General features: G+C 27.8%; 1 protein-coding gene across 1 annotated transcript in view; it reads right to left on the reverse strand.

The window, feature by feature from the left end:
• Positions 1-425: 425 nt before the first annotated feature.
• LOC107444946 (Sterile20-like kinase) overlaps positions 426-19,899 on the reverse strand; it is a 42,017-nt gene continuing 22,543 nt past the window's right edge. Inside the window, exons 12-22 of the mRNA XM_016059225.3 lie at positions 18,825-19,572; positions 15,688-15,881; positions 14,257-14,380; positions 11,545-11,673; positions 9,343-9,486; positions 8,481-8,610; positions 7,752-7,876; positions 5,309-5,506; positions 4,044-4,169; positions 2,928-3,041; positions 426-1,175 (exon numbers count right to left, since the gene is read on the reverse strand). Of these exons, the coding sequence (XP_015914711.1) occupies positions 1,023-1,175; positions 2,928-3,041; positions 4,044-4,169; positions 5,309-5,506; positions 7,752-7,876; positions 8,481-8,610; positions 9,343-9,486; positions 11,545-11,673; positions 14,257-14,380; positions 15,688-15,881; positions 18,825-19,572 (2,185 nt within the window). The 3' untranslated portion in view covers positions 426-1,022. The remainder of the gene's footprint in view (positions 1,176-2,927; positions 3,042-4,043; positions 4,170-5,308; positions 5,507-7,751; positions 7,877-8,480; positions 8,611-9,342; positions 9,487-11,544; positions 11,674-14,256; positions 14,381-15,687; positions 15,882-18,824; positions 19,573-19,899) is intronic.

Raw genomic sequence — 19,899 nt, forward strand, 5'->3', positions numbered from 1 at the left:
AGATATCGAGCCACTGTATTCACTTGAAAATAAACTTAATGAGGAAATTTATTTCATTGCTAGAAAAATATTTAACATTTTATCATAAACTTAAATAAAAATCAAAAATAAGCAATTTTTATAGAACATATAACTGAGGTTTCATAGTAATTTACTTCAATAACATTTTACTTTTAACGCATCTCAGTTAAATAATGCATATCAGTTTATATTTCATCTTCATCTAATCAGCCTATTTTAAACTATTCAACTCTTCAACAAAACAAAATGGAAAAATAATCTATCTACAATGCAAAAAGTTTCTATGAAGAACTTTAAAAAAAATTTATTCGAGAAATAGGGAAAAAGAAAATTTAAAACTTTTCAGAACACTTACAAATAATATTAAATGCATGACTTTTTATCTCTTACAATTAAATATTAACTTTTTTCCTACAGAGAATCCATATTTTAACATAAAAATCAAATAATTATATAATTTAACTGCAAAAATATATATCTGAATAATACTGCCACTAAAACCAACAAATGATTGCTATAAAAAGAGGTAATCGAAAATACACATAAAATAAATAAATTTGACTTAATTCATTTACCAAATTTCAACCATAAAAAATATTTTACAAATATTTTATAATACAAAATATAAAAAAAAAGTTGTTTTTGACTACTGAAAGAATAACATTCACTTCACATGTACCAAGAAATTGAGCAAAGACACGCCACTTCTTCATACAACAATAACAACAACAATGAATTTACATTAAACACATCATGAGGATATTCACATTCTCTCTTTCCTGTACACGAACGCACTTTAGAGTGTAGAGTAGTACACTTCACTTTTTAGTAATATCACTTGGGTTTATTTTTTTATGCAAAAAGGGAAACACTAAATATAGCCAGAGCTCTAATATCCCAAATAATATAGACTATGCATTAAAACAAAGGCAAGCTTTTTTTTCTTTGTGTAGTCACAAGAATAATACATTTGATCCTGTACAGTGAATGATCAATGGCGATCAAAAATTGCGATTGAATGAAGCTTCTGAGCCAGGCGTGCCTGGAGTGTGGGGGGATTCTCCACCCGTGGATAAAAAGTCTTGAAGATAAGCAGAAGTGCCATAAAAACGCTCTTGTTCTTCACGCTGGTGGATGAATTCCTCTTCTAGTCTCTGTATAACAAAAATAATAATGAATGAAACATTAAAAATGCCTTTTACAAAATAGGTATACAAAGTATGACTATTAGGATACTATATTATAAAAGAAATTTTCCTCGCAAACTCTGTATCACCTCCATCATAATTAATTTAAACTTTAAAGAACAGAAAAAGTGAGTTCAGAGGTTTCAATAGCTGAAAAAGAAATTTCAAAAGATCGAAATGCAAAAAATTATTGGAAGAGAATAATCATAAATGATCGTCTCCTAAATGATCATCTCCTAATTTGTTTTCATTTTTATATTTCGAAAATCTTTACTTTTAAATGACTTATTATTAACTTTAAATTACTTATAGAGGTGAAGAGAATTTGCAATGAAAAGTTTTTTCCATGGTATAGCATCCACTTAACTTACAGGGCAGATCTAATAATTCCTAAAAACATAATGTGAATTACATACTCATTTAATATGTTTTGAAGTAATCTCCATGTGTCGTAATCAGTGCTTGTATAATCAAGTGTTTTAGCAATAAATAAAAAAAATCTGTAATTGGATGCAAAAATTCTTTATAAGTCCTCGTTGGAAACACTCTTCATTTTTTTTTTTTTTTTTTAAAAAAATAACATTTTTAAACCTGGTCCTTTTACAAAATTTTTCGGTTTCGGAGGTTGTGTAGATGAATCTTTCACCAAACTCTTCATATAAATTCTTTGTTTCTGAAACTATTGTGTTAAAGATGAATGTTGAAGACATTACGAATGTCAAAGAGGGTTTCAAGAGAGGACTTACATAATATTTTGAACTAGCATTTATAATTAAATTACCTACTAATGAAGAAAATTACACCTTTATTGTAACTTATTTAAGAAAAAACTTACTTCTTACATAAATCTAAATATTGGGTTTTTATATTGGGTGAGTATGAATTGATATTCGATTTTAAATACTAGAATACAAATTGCAATATTCAGTTTTTAAATTACGTAAATAAGAATCACAATGCATAATTTTTAGATTGTGTCAATACGAATCGTAATGAGTACCTTCGATATTTGATACAACAAAAATTAATTTTTGATATTGCAACTCGAATCGCAATATCGAATTTTAAAAATGTGCGAATACGAAACAAGATATTTGGTTTGAAAAACATGTAAATACAAATTGAGATGCAGAATTTTTAAATCAGACGAATATGAGTCGCAATGTGTAACTTTCAAATCAGGTAAATACAAAAATCGATATTTGACATCTAAATCGGGTGAAGAAGAATCGCGATATTAGCTAATTCCGACACTACTTCACAAATATTCAAAATTTTAAAAATCCACCAAATCAAAAGATTCACACATGTAAATGTCTCAGTATTGGGATTTATGAAAAGTTTTGTATGATTCGAGGAATTTCGCAAACCAATGGTCTTTAGATATGTAGAGTTCTGCGATATTCACGAAAAAATCTCATGCCCAGCTTCTAGTTATTAGACCCGGAGAAACAATAAGACCCAGTATTCCAGGGAACACCCGGAATACAATACCCCTAAGAAATATGTAATTAACATACTAATGTAATAAAAATGCAGGATAGTTGAACTGAAAAACTCTTATACAGAGAAAAATTTGTTCAAAGTTCTCTTGATTCTATTTTGCATTTAAAATTAAAAGTTTAAAGTACATAAATATCACCATGACAAATTATTCAACAGAAACTTGACATAATACATGATAACAATAAAATTCTTATAAATATATAATTAATTTACCTGCTTGCGAGGTTTCAAATTTGCTTTCCATTCCTTAAGTTCAGCTGAATGTTCTTCTTCCAACTGTTTTAGCTTTAAAGTCTCATGTTCCATGAGCTGTTTTCTTTTTTCATTCTGAAAATTCATTATATTGTAAGACACAAGTGTACATAATTTAATTTTCTCAGTGAAAAAAAAAAAAAAAATTTATAAAATTCAGCAAGAAAAAATACTTAAAATGAGTGTTTGTTTGATAGTCATCTTCCAATCTGTGACGGGATTAATCAATCTTAGAAGAAATCAACACAAAGTCATACAATACATCGACGTACAAAGCTTAGAAGTTTGAATATAAAAAAATAAAAGCATCTTGTAACAACTAGATTTTCTTTCTTTTATTTAACGAACATTCTGCCACGCCAAAGTTTAGGAAATGACAAAACGTGCATTTAAGAAGGTTCCTCCCAACCAGTATTTATGAAATGTGCTTACACAAAATCAATAATGTACTACAACTGTGTAATTTTCAAATAAAAACTCTCACTGCACAGTTTTTCAGTAATGGCTCTGTAAACAGCAGTACCATTTTAAAGTGGATTACAAACTACAAAAAAGTTTATCCAAGGTACCACTTTTACAACTACAGCTGAAATTGTTTGAAAGTTTATATTTTTGATCCAGATTTCAGTAGGCATTTTAAAAATGTTTTTTTTTCCCATTTAAATTTCATTTTAAAACCTTTCCATTGAAATATTTTATAGTAGAAAGGCATCAGAAATTTTCTAGAAAATAACTGTACTACCTTAAAACAAATTAGAAAAATTCACAGTATAATTTCAAACAAAATATTTGACGGCATAAGACATGCTTAACAGTCATTTTAGATATAAAATACATGAACTTCATAAAATTAAAAATAATTAATTCTAAATTCTTTTTAATATATTTTATTTTACTATTTATTTCCTTATTAATTTTTTTTCTTTGTTACAAAACTACAATGCCAATTTTATGATGTTTTAATAGTTAATACAGATAATAAAGACCAAATCCTAACTTAAGGCTTCACACTTCACATGGATTGAAGTCCAAATATTAGAACTTGTAATGGTAAAATAAATATAATGCAGGTGTTACCTGCATCTGCTCCAGTTCTTTTACTGTGGAATCTGCATGAGCCCTCAGTTCTTCCAGCTGCTTTTTGTGCTTTGATTCTTGGCGTATCTGTTCGGCCTTGTAACGACGTTTTTCCCCATCTTGAAACTTAAAGTGAGAAAGTAACACTTTTATACCACTCATTAAATATGATATGGCTTAAAATATCATTACATGTTATTCTTTTTGATGCACATGTAATAATTTTTGACAAGAACATTAAAGATGAAGATAATTAAATTAATAGTAAATTATAGCTGGTAAACAAATTTATTGTAAAAATAATATTTACCTCAGTAACTTTGATATACATAGTTTTAAATTTAAACTACTAAAAAAAAAATTTTTTAAAAAATGGAAAGAATTAAACATTGAAACAATACTGTATGTTTAAAAGAGATTTGGTCTTAAAAACTTAATATTTTTTCTTTGGACTTCAATGTTACCCAGCACAAGACTTAAAAAGTAGAATTTGTAAGAACTACATAAAGGATAATAACTATCAAAAAGCAAAAAGGAATATAAACATTGAAAATGTTAATACTTTTCATATTAAATTTCAGACATTAATACAAGCTTCATTTTTTAACAAAGAAATACCAGGTTTTTCAAAGACACTGTAATTAAATAATAATTTTTTATGTATGTATTTTACTTGAATATTAAACACTACAATTTTAGGTTTATAATTGGATTCATAGTATCGTGAGCAAATTGCTGCAAGTCTCTTTCATACTATAAAATCCTGAAAAATTTTCGTACAAAAAATTCATATAAGAAGCAGTACAGCCAAAAGATAAAAATCTGTCATTGAAATGTATAGCATTTAATAAGACAGATTTAAAAAAAAAAAGTTACAGAACCTATTTCATAGCTGCCAACTCTTCCGGTTTTCCCGGAAGATTTTATCTTCATATTTAAAGTACTAGCGAAATTCATGTTATTTCACTAAACTTTTTAAATTATAATAATAATTTTAAATCAATTTGACCACCACTACATATAAATAATTACAACAAATATATAAAAGCATATTATTCCTTACGATAGCGAATTTGAACCTGATTAAAATATAAATATATTTTTGAAGATAGTTTTTCGGTAATTGTTTTACTACCACTTGGAAAACCCATTCTCAAAAAGAAGGAATGTTGGCAGGTGTGATATTTGAATTCAGTGCAATTTAGAAAAATACTTTAAGATTAACCCAAGCAACACTAGATTTAAAATATAAAAGGGAATAATACTCTGCGAATCTTGTCTCTTTCATCCTCGTGAGACTCAGACATATTAGCATAGCTGATGCGCAAACTCTCTCGGAACATAAGCTCCCTCGTTTTCATTTCTGATCTCATCCTTTTTGGCCACTGTCTTTTCTCTAAAGCTTGCTGCTTTAACACTTCTTCTTCCTTGGCATCATTCATTCTTCTAACTTGTTCCAGTTCCTGAATATATCAAATTTAAGAAGAATATTAATAATAATATTAGTAATATTAAGAATTAAAAAAATAATAAGGCAAATTATGAAAGAAAAAAAAAGAGGCATGGGAACCTTACTGTGTAATAATAAATACTATAGAAATTTTATTGAAAAAAAATTACACCTTAGTATCCCCCCCCCCCCCNCCCCCCCCCCCCCAAGTTAGTCTTTTCCTGCACCTGTCACTGAAATATTTTACTGACTTCTCGAAAGGTAGATTTAGTCATTTAGCTTCCCTTATTTTAAAATTTATAAATATTTTACACAAGTATATTAAATATATAATAAATACAGGGTATTTGCTAAATCTAGAGTTTTTAAATCCATGACTTTCTATAACTTACACGGGTAAATACATTATTAGCACAGGTCTATCTAAGTTTTTTTTAGAGTTATCTATTTCGTGAAATTTAAAAATTTTATTAAAAAATCAACACAAAATATGCTAAAGTAAGAAAATATTTTCAAAAATTGTTATTACAAATAAAAATTATTTATGACTGTCAAATTTCTCTATATTTTTCCCCATATATTCAAAAATAATTTTGCTAGTGCATAATCTTAGGCTTAAAATTGTACCCAAATTTAAAAATCCATAAAAATCATTGTATATAGTTAAATTTCAACTTGAATTTAATAAAAACATGCATTTAGCAGTATTAGCACTAAAAGTTATTTTCATTATAAGAACATTTTCAACTAGGTCATACAAAAAAAAGTTTCACAAAGAAAAAAAAATGCTTCATAAAAAATAAAGGTCTGATAAAATTAATTTACAATAGTGTTCAAGATAATGTTCGGATGTTTAAAATAATGTTCGAATTTTGACTACCTGTAAAGTTTATAGAGGGCTTGTTGTTTCATTTTAAAAAACTCAGCGAAAAAAAAAACCGCTTTGTAAGCGACCATTTAGGCTTAACACATTGCACTATCTGACCTTTTCTAAAAAGACAGCTGTCAGAAAAGTTCTTGTTCATAGATTCCAATGAAAACAGGGTTTGCATGAGAACTTGCTTTTTCTAAATGTATTTTGTGAAACTACCGTTTTTCCTAAAATTAAATTTGTAAAGGTACTGCCAAACTGAAGTAAATTTACCCTGGACAGACGCCTGATTATTCCATAAAGTCGAAATGAGTAGAACTCTCTTTCTTAAAAACTGTACTGTTTTATCTGAGCAATACTTCGCACACTTTTTAATAAGACAAACTAAACACAAACAATAAAAAAGGACTAAACTATTAAACTGGAAGAAAAAAATAGCAATTAACAGTAACAAACATACAAGTTAGAACATGGATTTAAAAATATTTAATGCCTTTTAAGGTCAATTCCAGGGATTATGTTAATTTAATTTCAAAGAAACAAAAACTAAATATATATATATATATATAGTTATGTNTATATATATTGATCAAAAATTGAAATCATTTCAAAGATTAAACAAAAATATCAGTTTCAATATAAATTCATTCTTAAAATTAGGTTTTACTTAAATTTTATATATTTATTAGATAATATTTTTTGCTTCAATATAACAAATATAATTTTAATAGAACTAAATACAAAATCAGGAGGCAAATAACATAGAACGCCGCATGTGAATGCAAATTACAATGAAGGATTTTAAAATCGTGTGACATTATAAAGGGCTCCAATAACAAAACATAATGAAAAGGGAATTTCCATGAATTTTATCCCTTAAAATACTTATCCCTGAAAATCATAATTTTCAATGACTTTCCAGGTGAAAATAAAGCTAAAAATACTTTCAGTAGATATCTTATTAATTGATAGAAATTAACCAAAATCGAGCATCTGAAAATACTACTGAATTTGTACTAATGATTTTAAAAAATAAATTGAACTTCTTAGATCAAATTCTAATTAATACTTTTACTATGATTCTTAAGGTATTTTCATTAATTTTGTGACATTTTCCCGATTCTTATAGATTGTGCAAAATTCCCTCTTCCTGGATACCAAATTAATTTTTCTTGTATGAAAACTTTTTACTTTTCTAAAACAATAAATTAATATCATCAGTTATAAAACTTAATAAGCTTTTATTTTGGCAATTAAGTTGAAATAGTCTTATCTCAACTTTTCACTATTTAAACAAAGCATTTTTTTTTCAAGACACAGGAGCCTTAATATTATATTATAGCTTTGCAATACACATTTGAAACAAGGCTGAAAATGCATCTCTCACCTTCTCATGTCGTACTAACATTTGATGCCTTTGCAAGAAAAATAAATCTTTTAATTGCCGTTTTGCTAACTGATGTTTCTCATGCAGATGGCGCTCTTCTAATTCCCATATAGCAGCCTCTCGAGCTAAAGGAAATAAGAATTTTTTATAAATTAAATGAGACAGTCTTTAATCCATATTACTAAGCAAATTTAAACACATTTTGAAGTAAAAAAAAAGTTTTGCAAATATATTATGACCATTTTTTTTTCTATTTGCTGAAATAACCTTTATGGGAAACCTCTTGTACTCCTATAAAGATAATTTATAAAATATTTTAACACTTAGTTTTCGAAAATTCTAAAATATAAAAACCACCAAATGAGAGAACAATAATTGAGAGACGTTCACTAAAATTTTTCCTATAATTTCTCAGATTTCTAAAACCACTAGTAATGAATGGTAATAAAAAAATTACTTTAAATTAATTGTTTGGTTGTACTCCCATAGCAGTCAGTACCTACCTCATCCCATCATATATAAATGACATTAACTATTAAATTTCACTGCTGCATTAAGAACCTTACTAAGAAAAAGTTGTTCACTACAAAGAGGAAACATTACAATGCTCAATTAAACCAATTCGAAAAGCTAGGAAGAGAATCTTTATCCTTGTTGTAATTAACATCTTACTGTTTTCAAAAATCTGTTACAGAAAATTAAAACAAGTAAAGGCGTAAATCATCTCACCTCGTAAAAGCTGTTGCTTTTGTTGAAGAAACTGCCTTTCCAGCAATGCAATCTTTTCTTTATGTGTATCACCTAACCTTTTTACAGCCAAATCATGATTTTCATTCAAACGTTCAATAAATACCCGTTCCTGAAAAAGTAAATACATTTCTATAAGTTAAACTTCAAATGGAAAATCACAACAAAATTTTACTTATCCAAAAAAGAAATGTTTTTGAAGAATTAAAAAGTATCTAAAAATAACAAAATCAATATTACATTATTTTACATTACTTTTTTAATGCAAAAAGGTAGCTCCTTTACTAGGTATTTATAGTTTTTTGAAATACTTTTTCTGGAACTAATATGTAAGTTTAAAGTTAATTTTTGGAAATTAAAGATATTTATATTATTCTCAGAACTATAAGCAAAACAAATCACAGTTATATGATTTAAAAGGAATATAAAAACCCTGACTATGGGTATTTATCCCAAGCTAGGGTAATTACCCATTTGTAAATACCCTAACCACTGGTTATTTACCCAACTCACACCCATAGAAATATTTTAATATTTTCAATTAACTGTTGTACACTGAAATATGTGTTTCATTCAATTAATACATTTATTACTATATAGAAACCATAACTGTAAGGGACATAGCAACACAGATTTAATCACTCTCCCCGAAAATAAATATTAGCCCAAGAAAAGTATTGATTTTCCAATGACATTAAAATAGTTTTTATACATTTCAAATAAGTGCAGCTTGGTAGCAAACCAGACAAAAAAGATTTTTAGAGTTAGCAAAAACTAGTTAGTAAGGAAACACCCAAATTTAAAAAAGAAAAGTAAAAATGCAGAAGGAAAAAAAAAAACTTACTCTTTCTACATGATCCAATTCCATTTGTTCTCGTCTTACTCTTAATACATCTTTTCTTTTATCTTTTGGGAGAGCTTCAATTTCTTGCTTTAAAAACTTGAATTCATTTTTTAAACTTTCTCGGAAGTTTTTGAGCTCACGTTCCTATTTAAATAAAATAAAATCATTATACTATATAATCAAGTAATCATTTTACAAAAAAAAAAAAATCAAAAATAAAACAGGTATCTTATTTTAATACAAACATTTATAACTGGAAAGTATTGTATATGTCTTTTATTGCAAGTTAAAATTACGGCAAAGCTGGTAAAATTTTAAGGGTAAGCAAAATCTTCATTTTAAATCTACATAGTGAACATATCTGGTGGTCCCATCCAAACTGCTGTTTAATTAATTTTATTCCAGGCACTTATAGTGATCAGTTAAGGAATTGGCAGCTCATACACAGCAGATTCAAATTTTCTTTCTGCAGGCATATAAAAAAATTTTTAAGAATTATCGTAACACTTTTTTATTAATGAGATATGTTTAAAAGTATATAATTATGACTTATGCAGTATTGCATACTCTAGAAGAGTGTTAAAAATGAGTCATTTTGCTGGAATGGATACAAAACAAGTCAAAATGGGGAAGTGATTAGTTACACTGAAATTCCAAGGCAAAAAACTTTCAATGGCAAGATAACCACTTTATTTCATGGATACTATTTTGAATGTTACCTGATGAAAATTTCCATTTCAGAAAGATATTCACAGTAAGGAAGCTCTGTTGTAAAAAGAATTTACATTTTTAGTTAACAATTTATAATGCAAAGTATGCATCCTCTTCAAAATTACTATAACAATATACATAAAAAAAATTTGTCAAAGAATTTGGGTATTGTAAGTAAACCATCGTTTACAGAAGGTTCAATAAAGCGGTGTCTGAATGTATTTTTCAAATTTCAAATTTGCCTTTTGCGAAAACATAACATGTTAAAAAAAGGAAATAATATCAACTGTGCCCACAAATATGTTTAAAAAATTATTTTTTACCTTTAGTGAAAATTTCTTCAGATCATTTACAACAGGACTATTGAAAAAACTATTAGCACCATTTAAAATGTCCCCATAAAATAGTAAATATTACTTTCCCTGTATCTTTTCTTTCACTTCCTTTTTTATTTATTTTTTTCCCCTCCTTCCTTAACCCTTTCGCGACGGGAAGTGTGGAAGCGCGCTTTCTGCTGAGGCCGGTAGTCTCTCTCGCATGAGTCTCTCCAGGGTCTATGAAATTACCGAAATATCAATGTGTTGTTTAATGCTGTTCTGTAGAATATTTAAATGACACATGCTTTACATATATTTCTATGGATACTTTATTTACTTAAGTTACTTCTTGTTCAAATATATATTTTACACATTTTATATATATATGTACTTATCATTTGATAACATTTAACAAATCTGAAAACTAAATATATGACTTAAAGTTCTTTTTTCGTATGAAAAATTTTAAAACAGGGATCTACAAGATCTAACTATCCACTAAAAACTAAACTGAAAATCGAAAGTAGCGAAAAAAAACTCCCCTGCTTATTGTGAACAAATACCACGTGCGAATTTAAAGAGCCATCATAAAACATTCCTTCCCCCTAAAAACCATGTGAAAGTACTCTCATCTTGAGTAGACGGTCAAACCTACATGTATCTGAAACCATATGGACATACAATGCCATCTTCTGGAAGAAATTTTATTTTTTTAAATGCTCCGAAACGCTGGCACAAATAAGTGATGGTGGGGGGTGAACGAGAAAATGCTCTGGTACGCGGGTGTGTCGGCCGGGAAATGAGCTCGTTTCTTGCTGGCACGTATATGTGACAGTCGTTGCGAAAGGGTTAACAGTGATTTTCAGTTCAATTTTTAAACTGACATTATTATTACAATCAATAAGTACTGAGTGAAACATAAAAGGGAAGAAAAAAAAATAGAAATGTTAAATTCAGCTGTCTTTTTCATAAAAAAAGGCTTCTGTGGTGTTTTTAATATGTATGCATACCCTTGATAGAAAATGCCATCTCTAAATCTAATCAATTGTCAATCTTGCAAATTGTTTCTTACTTAAAAAAATGTAATAATTTTTCCATTTGTGGTGAAAATTACACAATAGTACCAGGGAACAATCATAAAATTTGTAATAAAATTTTAAATTGATAAGCTCACCTGATCTGACCGAATTTTCTTGGAAGCAAACTTTAAATCCAAGTCTTGTTGCTGCTCTGCTTTTTCAACTAATTGCTTTTGCTGCCGATTCAAAGCTTCTAGATCATTATCATAATTTTTTACAAGAATCTAAAATTTAAAAAAAAAAAAAGATATTTGTCTTTCTAGAAAACCTTTTTAATGATAGAAAAATAATCTGTGATTTATGAGAATCAATTATAATAAGACTAACAATGCAGTTGATTAATTAAAGTAAACACAAACAAAAGAAAAATAAATCTTCAATCATCAAGCTCATAAATACGTTTATTTTAAATACAATTTAAAAGCTGTTATAGTATTTTCTTTTTTCCTTGAAATAATAGTGTTCAGAAATTATTCAACCAATTTTGCTCAAAATCTGGATTTAGTCATTAATTTCAGATTACAATTTGTACACCTCAAAACACAAGAATTTTTTGATTATTATAATAAAGAAATTTTAAAAAACTTTAGTTTGAGTCAAATTATTTTTAGATGAATTATTGTTTATCTGCAAAAAATCTTCAGTTTGTTTAGAAGTTTTTGGTATATGGCAAAACATTAAAAAAAAAGAGAAATTTACATACAACGGAAATTTATATAAATTTACATATATTTACACATTCTTGACTAAGTTATTGTTACCATTTTTCCCAGATTGCATCAACCATCATGTTTTGAGATTCAAAAATCTGAATCAGGCAGTTTTCATCATCGTCTGCTTTTGATTTTGCAATCTAAAATATTTTCCGCATAAATAAATCGGCACAGTTAAAGATTAGACTTATGAACCATAGAGATCTCAGTATGTTAATAATCCAATCACTAGATCAAAAGTTATCCAATTGTTTATTTTGTGAACTGAACATTTTGTGAACATTAACTATAATCTTCATATGAGAAAGACAAGTTTTAATAATGAGAAATGACACTGCATAGTATATGGTTTCCCTTAAAGGGTATTGAAGACTGCTAAAAGGGTAATATGAAGTAAATAGGAAATCCGGAACATTTATGGCTTTTAAGAGACTAATAATTTAAAGTGGAAATCATTCAGTTTTCATGAATTGAAAATTTTTATGATTTTAAAATTTTAAAAAAATATTTAAATTTTTAACTGAGCATCATAGACAGTATTAAATAAGTAACTAAAATTAAAAGCAATTCATAGTCCACAGTGTGAACTATTATTTAAGCAACTATTTCAGTTTGTTATTTTACCCACAAATATTTGCCAACTTACAAAATAAATTTATCCATATTCACTTAAAGATAGGTTTCACTTAGCACTAGGTTCCCTAGACAACAGTTCAACATTCGAAAATGATGCATATTTTATTTATTTTTCTCGTTGACAGTGCAATATAATTGTTTGAATTTCAATTAAACAATATAAGTTACTTAAAAAAAATTTTCTTTTGGATGTAAGCAGTGGCCATTACATTAATCAGAATATTAATAACCAGGGTTCTTGCTAAATTATTTCAACAAAAAAAATTAGGACTTTTTCAGCACTTTTTCAAGATTAAAAAAAAATAATTAGCATTTGATGTAAAGTAAAAATAACATAATTAATCTTGTGAGGATTGTCTGAAGAACAAAGCCAGTCTTTGAATTTTTCGTCCATAATGTGTTAAAAACACATTTCCCCATTATTTACAAAGCAAATGTAAAAAAAAATATTAATAAATAATGGCAAATAAATACAGAGAAGGCCGATATTAATAAGAGGAGTTACGATGAATCAAACTACACGGAACGACAATTGACTACACGGATGACCTTCGACCTTAGCCGTGGACGATAAAGAATTGCATTCCATTCCCCATGCAGATTTTACCCGGTTTCTCAATCCCTTCCACAAGAATTGAATGCAACGTCACATCTTCTACAGCAGGGTTTCTTAACCTGTGGTTCATGAACCATGAGTTATATTTTGGGGGTCCGCTGACTACTCCTGATTTTTAAAACGTTTGGAAGCCTACCCATTGCTTGTAAAGCGAGTTATGGCAGCTATAATTCCATTTGCTACAGTGTATATTCGCGAAGCGGGATTTTCCACAATTGTGACAATAAAAACATAACATCGAAATCGATTGAATGTTGAACATGATATGCCCGCTTGCTTTGTTGAAAACCATCCCCCAATTCAATTTGTTAAGTAAGGAAAAGCAGCAGCAACCTTCACATTAAAAATTTTAAAAATTTTGTGTACTATTAAAATAGGGATTTCTAATAAAATTAAATGTTTTCTAATAATTGACGTTTTTTGCAATTATTTTTTTCACAGGGGGGTGGTCCGTGACTTCTTAAAAATTTTTAAAAGAGGTCCATTATATCAAAAAGGTTAAGGAACACTGCTCTACAGGATTAGCAACAATCCGAAAATGGCGCGAAACCAATCGCTCAAAAAAATTTACGAAACGATGAAATAAAAAATAATGAGCACTTTTTTAGGACAACATGAACCCTGATAAAACAGAAAAACAAATATTGAAAGAATTAAATAAGTTGAAAGGAAAAAATTTCCTTTCTCAAGAAGTTTGAAAATGTGAAGGGTGATAAAAAAAAATTTTTTTTTGTTGAAAAGTTTGTAAATAGGGAGAAGAGACAAAATTAATATATTAGAAAGCAATTGAATAAAATTGAGCAAAACAATTAGAAAGAAATAAAAAATTCTTAAATGTGTACCATCATTTCTTGATCAAATTTCTTTTCCTGCTGCTCTCTATTGAATTGGGCCTTTAGAGCTAAATCTTGGAATTGCTTAGTCTCTTGCTTTTGTAGCATTTTTAGTTCTCTAAGCTCTTGCTTCCTAAAATAAATGAAAAACAAATGTATATGTATTTCAATTTTCTAAAAAAAAATATGTAATGAACATTAATTTTAATCGTAATTAATTTTGATTATTTGTTTTTTTAAATGGCATAAATTTCAGTTTTATGTTTAACAGATCAATTATTAACAATCTTTTAAAGTAAAACCAAGAAATGCTAAATACATATTTCCTGATGCACAATATAACACAACATGTTTACACCAAAGCATAACCAAATACAAAACTGTAAAAAGTGAAACACTATTTTTTTTTTAAAAAAAAGACATGCTTAATTTTTAAAAACATTTTTCTCTAGATTAAACTATGTAATATAACAATTGAAAAAAAACTTATGCTGTATTAAAAAACAGTTAAAAAATATTGCAAGTATCTATGTTCTGTTGCAATTTAGATTATGGGTGTTGAAGTAGAAAAGAAAGTAGAGAAGAGGAGCAGAGAAGTGTTATAAGTTATTTAACAAAGATCATTTAATTATTCAATTTAGATCAATGTTATATTTCATTATTAATTTATGCAAAGACAAACACAAAATTATTACTAGCTGACTTTATTAAAAACTGTATTTTGTAACATACAACAGTTAAAAAGTTACACAAAAGATGAAATGAGACAGTTTGGAGACCCCTTTGATTAGAAAAACTTAAAATTAAGTGGATGACTTAAAAACTTGTTTAAGTTGATTGATAAGCTGTAAAAGAAGTAGAACTGAAAAATAATATTTGTTAATAATTAAACAAGTTCTTGCTTAGTTTAAATTTTTTCACATTCTAAATTTTTTCAGTTTCACACTAAAGATAAACAATTTCATAAATATAAGAACTAGCAGTGAAAATTTTCAAGATTTTTGAGATTTATATTAACTAGTTACTAATTTTGACATTTTTTTTTTGTTCTAAAACTTGCAACAGAATATAGAATAGAAATGCCAGGGACAAAACTTTTTAATGGAAGTTATCATTCAACAATCTTTTAAGCACAGATATAAAGATTGGTTAACAGGAACAAGAAGTGATCATGCATAAAATTTCCTTGCATTCTTGTTTGTGATAAAGTAATTGATTAATAGCAAATTAACTCACAGCATGCAAGTTACAAAGAGAATAGAAAATATATAACCATATTCTTATTTCCCAGTTTTCCGGTACAAGAGCGGGGTTAATCCTATGAAAGCATGAAAAAGCAGCACATTCACTTTAGATAAAGCAATCTGCACACAATTTTAAAGACAAGCTATAAAACATAGTATTTTATTAAACATTAATAAACAATACTGCTTTAAATACCTGAGAATATGGTCTTCTTTTATCGTTTGTTCATCATCCTCATAAATGATTTTACTCGTTGTCGTAGTAACCACAACCCCATCCACCATAAATTTTCTAGTCTTTTTCAATGTTTTTGGCCTAGAGGGTTTTTGTTTCCCAGCGACTCCATTGATTTTACGATTTGTCTGATGATTGGAATTACTAGAATATTCCTAGATAGAAATATTTTTTTCAGTACATTGGTAAACATTTCAGCAAACAATCATAAAAACATTTGATTATTTCAACTTCATTAAAGCATAAAAAGTTTTGGGTGAAGGAAAATAGTTAAAGAAGCAAAATTTATTCAAACTTAAGTAATCAGCTTTGTCTCAAATCTAATTCCAGTACTAATAAATTCTCACAACAAAGAAATGACTGGTCACACAACTTTTTCGTTTATGTTTTGTCTTGGTATTGAAGACTATAAAATATGAAGATCATAGAAAATTGGGAACATTAATGACTTTTAAGAGACTTATAATTTAAAAAAGAAATTCATAAATTTAAAAATTTCACGATATTGTAATTTTGAAAAATTATTTAAATTTTTAACATCAAAAATAAGTAACTAAGAAGCCTAAACTTGGTTGTGACCAACCACACTCTTAAACAGTAAATTAGTAATCAAGTTTACCTTTTCTCTGAACTACTTATTTGCAACTACTTCATTTTGTTCTTAACCATGAGCTAAGCGTTTGTTGTAAAATGTTATTTCTTAAGAAGTTAATGCAAACAATACAGGGGAAGAACATTTCCAGAGCCCAATCTTATTAGTTAAAAAATTTGCCTTCTAAATAATAACAGTCAAATGTTCGCTTAAGAGAATGCTTTGAAAGTACCTATCAGGGGTCTGTCTAGGTCTTTCTGAGAGATACCTTAGTGAAAATTTAGACGTAATTTGTGAAAATTAAAAATTATAACAAAAAATCAACACAAAAATGTGGTAAAAATATGGATTTATCGTTTCTTACGAGATACAAATATAAAATTTTAAGGAAAAGTATTTTCTGAAACTACTGTTTTTCCTAAAGTTGAAATTGTGAAAGTACAGCTAAACTGTAGTAAATTTGGTCCGGACAAACCCCTGCCTATATTTATTTAAATTTATTTTAGATTATTTTTTGTTTCTTCACTGAAGTAAAATGATATGGATGTGTTATATATACATTACTATCAAACCTCCCAATTTTTTAAAGACTACATTACATATGTGTTTGCATCCAACATGGTATTTTCTAAATTTTGTGCCTTGCTATTCAAAAAAAGCTGCGCATACTTGATATAAATAATACAATCTTTTCTAAAGCACTCATTAAAAGGGTATTTTTTACAATTAAAATGCCGCACTATCAATCAATTCACTTGGGAACACTATTGACTCAAATAAATTTGACTCGCTAAAATTACTTAATGGGTTGAACAAGCAAGTTAACGCTCCGAAGTTGAAATTCCCATACATAACACCATAGGCTTCAAATGTCTCGGCAATTCTAAGTTTACTTAATAGTTATTGCTAGATATTCCTACCTATTCCATATATGATTATATAATTAAAATGAAATGTTCAAAGGTACAGGAGAAAAGCTAATTAACTTGTAAACTCATTACTTTTACTTAAAAAGTAAACTTGCTTTGAGGCTTCTTTTTTTTTTACTTGCAATAACCATTTTGTGCTGCTTCAATGCATATTTCCCATTGCTATTATTTTGCATTCACTATTTCAAATAAACAATTTATAAAAATAGACTATAAACTGGTAACTCTTCTTTACCAGAAAATAGCATTTCTACAAAATAGAATTTTTGAAACAGATAAACATAAAAATAAAAATTTGTAATAAAAATATATATGCTAATAAATTAAACTTAAAAATAAAATTTAAAAGCAATTAAAGTAAACCTCAATACTTCCCATACATCCAAAAAAAAGTTCTAATTAGCAATATTTAGCTTTGTATATTTATTTACAATTCTTAAATTCTCCTTTGAATATCTTCTTTGACTTAATGTAAAACAAGGATAAAATCAAGAAGGTTTTGTGAAATAAGAATTTCATGCTAACTATTAGATAGAAATATTTTAAGACAGAGAATTTTGGTGGATAAATAATTAAAACTATTTTACACTAATAACTATGAATAAAAAACGACTGCAATATTTTCCATTTATAACGACATTAAATGGGCATGAATGAAAAATTATTTTATTATATTTTTGAACAGTAATAGTTTTTAAATTCATTTCTTAAAGATATAAATATTCTTAAATTTTAAAAATTGAGAGTTTTGAATAAGAAAAATTGAAAACTTCGGAATATTTAAAAGAGTAAAGCTTTAAATTGATTATTATAAATGAGATTTCATTGAAAAGCAGTGTACACTTATTTAAATATTTAAACAAGCAGTATACTGAGAAGGGAATTTCTGCTAAATCGAACCAAACCTACATTAAAAAGAATGGCCAAAAAAACAAAGGGTGGGGTAAAAATTCGTCAAAACTGTTAAAAGTTTTAGCTCCTTTAATTTTAAGAGTTAAAAAATGACAACTAGACTGAGAATTAGTGGCTGACTCATAGATGAAAGAATGCCGGTTCTACTCAGTTTAAATCAATTTTTATTTCTTAATGTTGAAAAATGTGTTGATTTTTTTTATTACAAATATATAAATTAAAAAACTATTTATTTATTTTAGTGAGAAACTGTTTTATTAACTAAAAAATTTTCATTTCATTACTTTTTTTTTCAATTAGAAAACATTTTTTTCTGAAAAATTTACTTACTAACTTAAAAATTTTTACACCCAAAAAATACTTTTAAAAGAATAAAATAATATTCTATATTCCATGTTCTTCACCAGGCTCTTTAAATTTGGTTTCATTTCAATAGCAATTTAACAGATATGTACAGCAAAAAATCTACAATAGGGATTTTTTTCAGATACTTCCATAATTTTAAGTGAAGAGAGAAACTGGCGAAATCCAGTAGAATTCAGAGCAATGTTAATGAGTTATCTTAGAGTACTGATACTTACAATTAACATACTTTGTACCATTGCTGATTAGAAACAAAGAAAGCACCTTTTAAATAGTCAAAATTATGAAAAACATAAGTATACCTTTTTCTTCCTTAATGTCGCTTGATTTTCTTCTTCGTGACTTCTATTTTCTTTATCACTACTTCCAACACTATCTAATGTTGAAACACTTTCAGAATCACTGGTAACTTTCTTTCCAATTGGACCTTTTCCATTCTCAGAGGGTAATTTGCAATCGTCAGAAGATACTGGGAAATTAGGAGAAGAGGCAGGCCGGGAGGGTGCAGGGGAATGCGGAGGAGAAGGATAAGCTGGATCTTTTTTAAGATTTACACTAACTCTAATTTTGGGCTTTTCTTCGGGGGAATTGCTCCTTAGGGAGTAATCACTAGGAAAAGACTTAATGTTTTCTTGACTAGAAACAGATCTACGTGTAGGAGAATCTGTCACAAAAGGTTTTGTTAGAGTTTTATTATCACTCATTTGAATAACAGGTCTACTGTCCTTAGTCCAATCTGTCCTAACGACTACAATATCTGATTTGGACAGAGTATGCGTGGAAGGGGTTTGGAGGACAACAACTTCCTCGTTTTCAGTAGGTAAAGAGTCTACATCAGTTGAGGTAGTAGTTGTCCCTTCGACACAAACCGAAGAGTCTTTGACTTCTTCAATATCACCGATAGTAACAATTGATATATGACTGGAATCCAAAGAAGAAAGGGAATTGTTACTTTTTGTCCGACTACATTCTTCTACAATACTATGACTGGATGATATGGTAACTTCTGGACTATCAGGAGTTAGAGTTTTCGGTAGAGTGTTCACAGACCTATAAAAGTTATTTGATTCATAAATACACTTAAAAGTTCACTATACAATTCAATTATAGAATGTGTAGTATAAAAACAGCTAATTCATTTTAAAGAAAAAAAGAATTGGTACTGAAAAAAACGGGGGAATTTAATTATGGGTGTCTTTTTATTGGATTTTAGAACGGTTCCTTTTAAATGAAAAATACCAACAAAAAAAACTCCGATCTTCCAACACCTTGCTAAAAAAAAAAAAAAAAACTTATTATATAAATAAACTGCACAATTAAACCGTAAAATGATTTGTTTTTTTTTTTTAAATCATAGAACTAGTAATATCAGAACCA

The sequence above is a fragment of the Parasteatoda tepidariorum genome, chromosome 1 (genome assembly GCF_043381705.1).
Source record: "Parasteatoda tepidariorum isolate YZ-2023 chromosome 1, CAS_Ptep_4.0, whole genome shotgun sequence".
Lineage (NCBI taxonomy): Eukaryota > Metazoa > Arthropoda > Arachnida > Araneae > Theridiidae > Parasteatoda > Parasteatoda tepidariorum.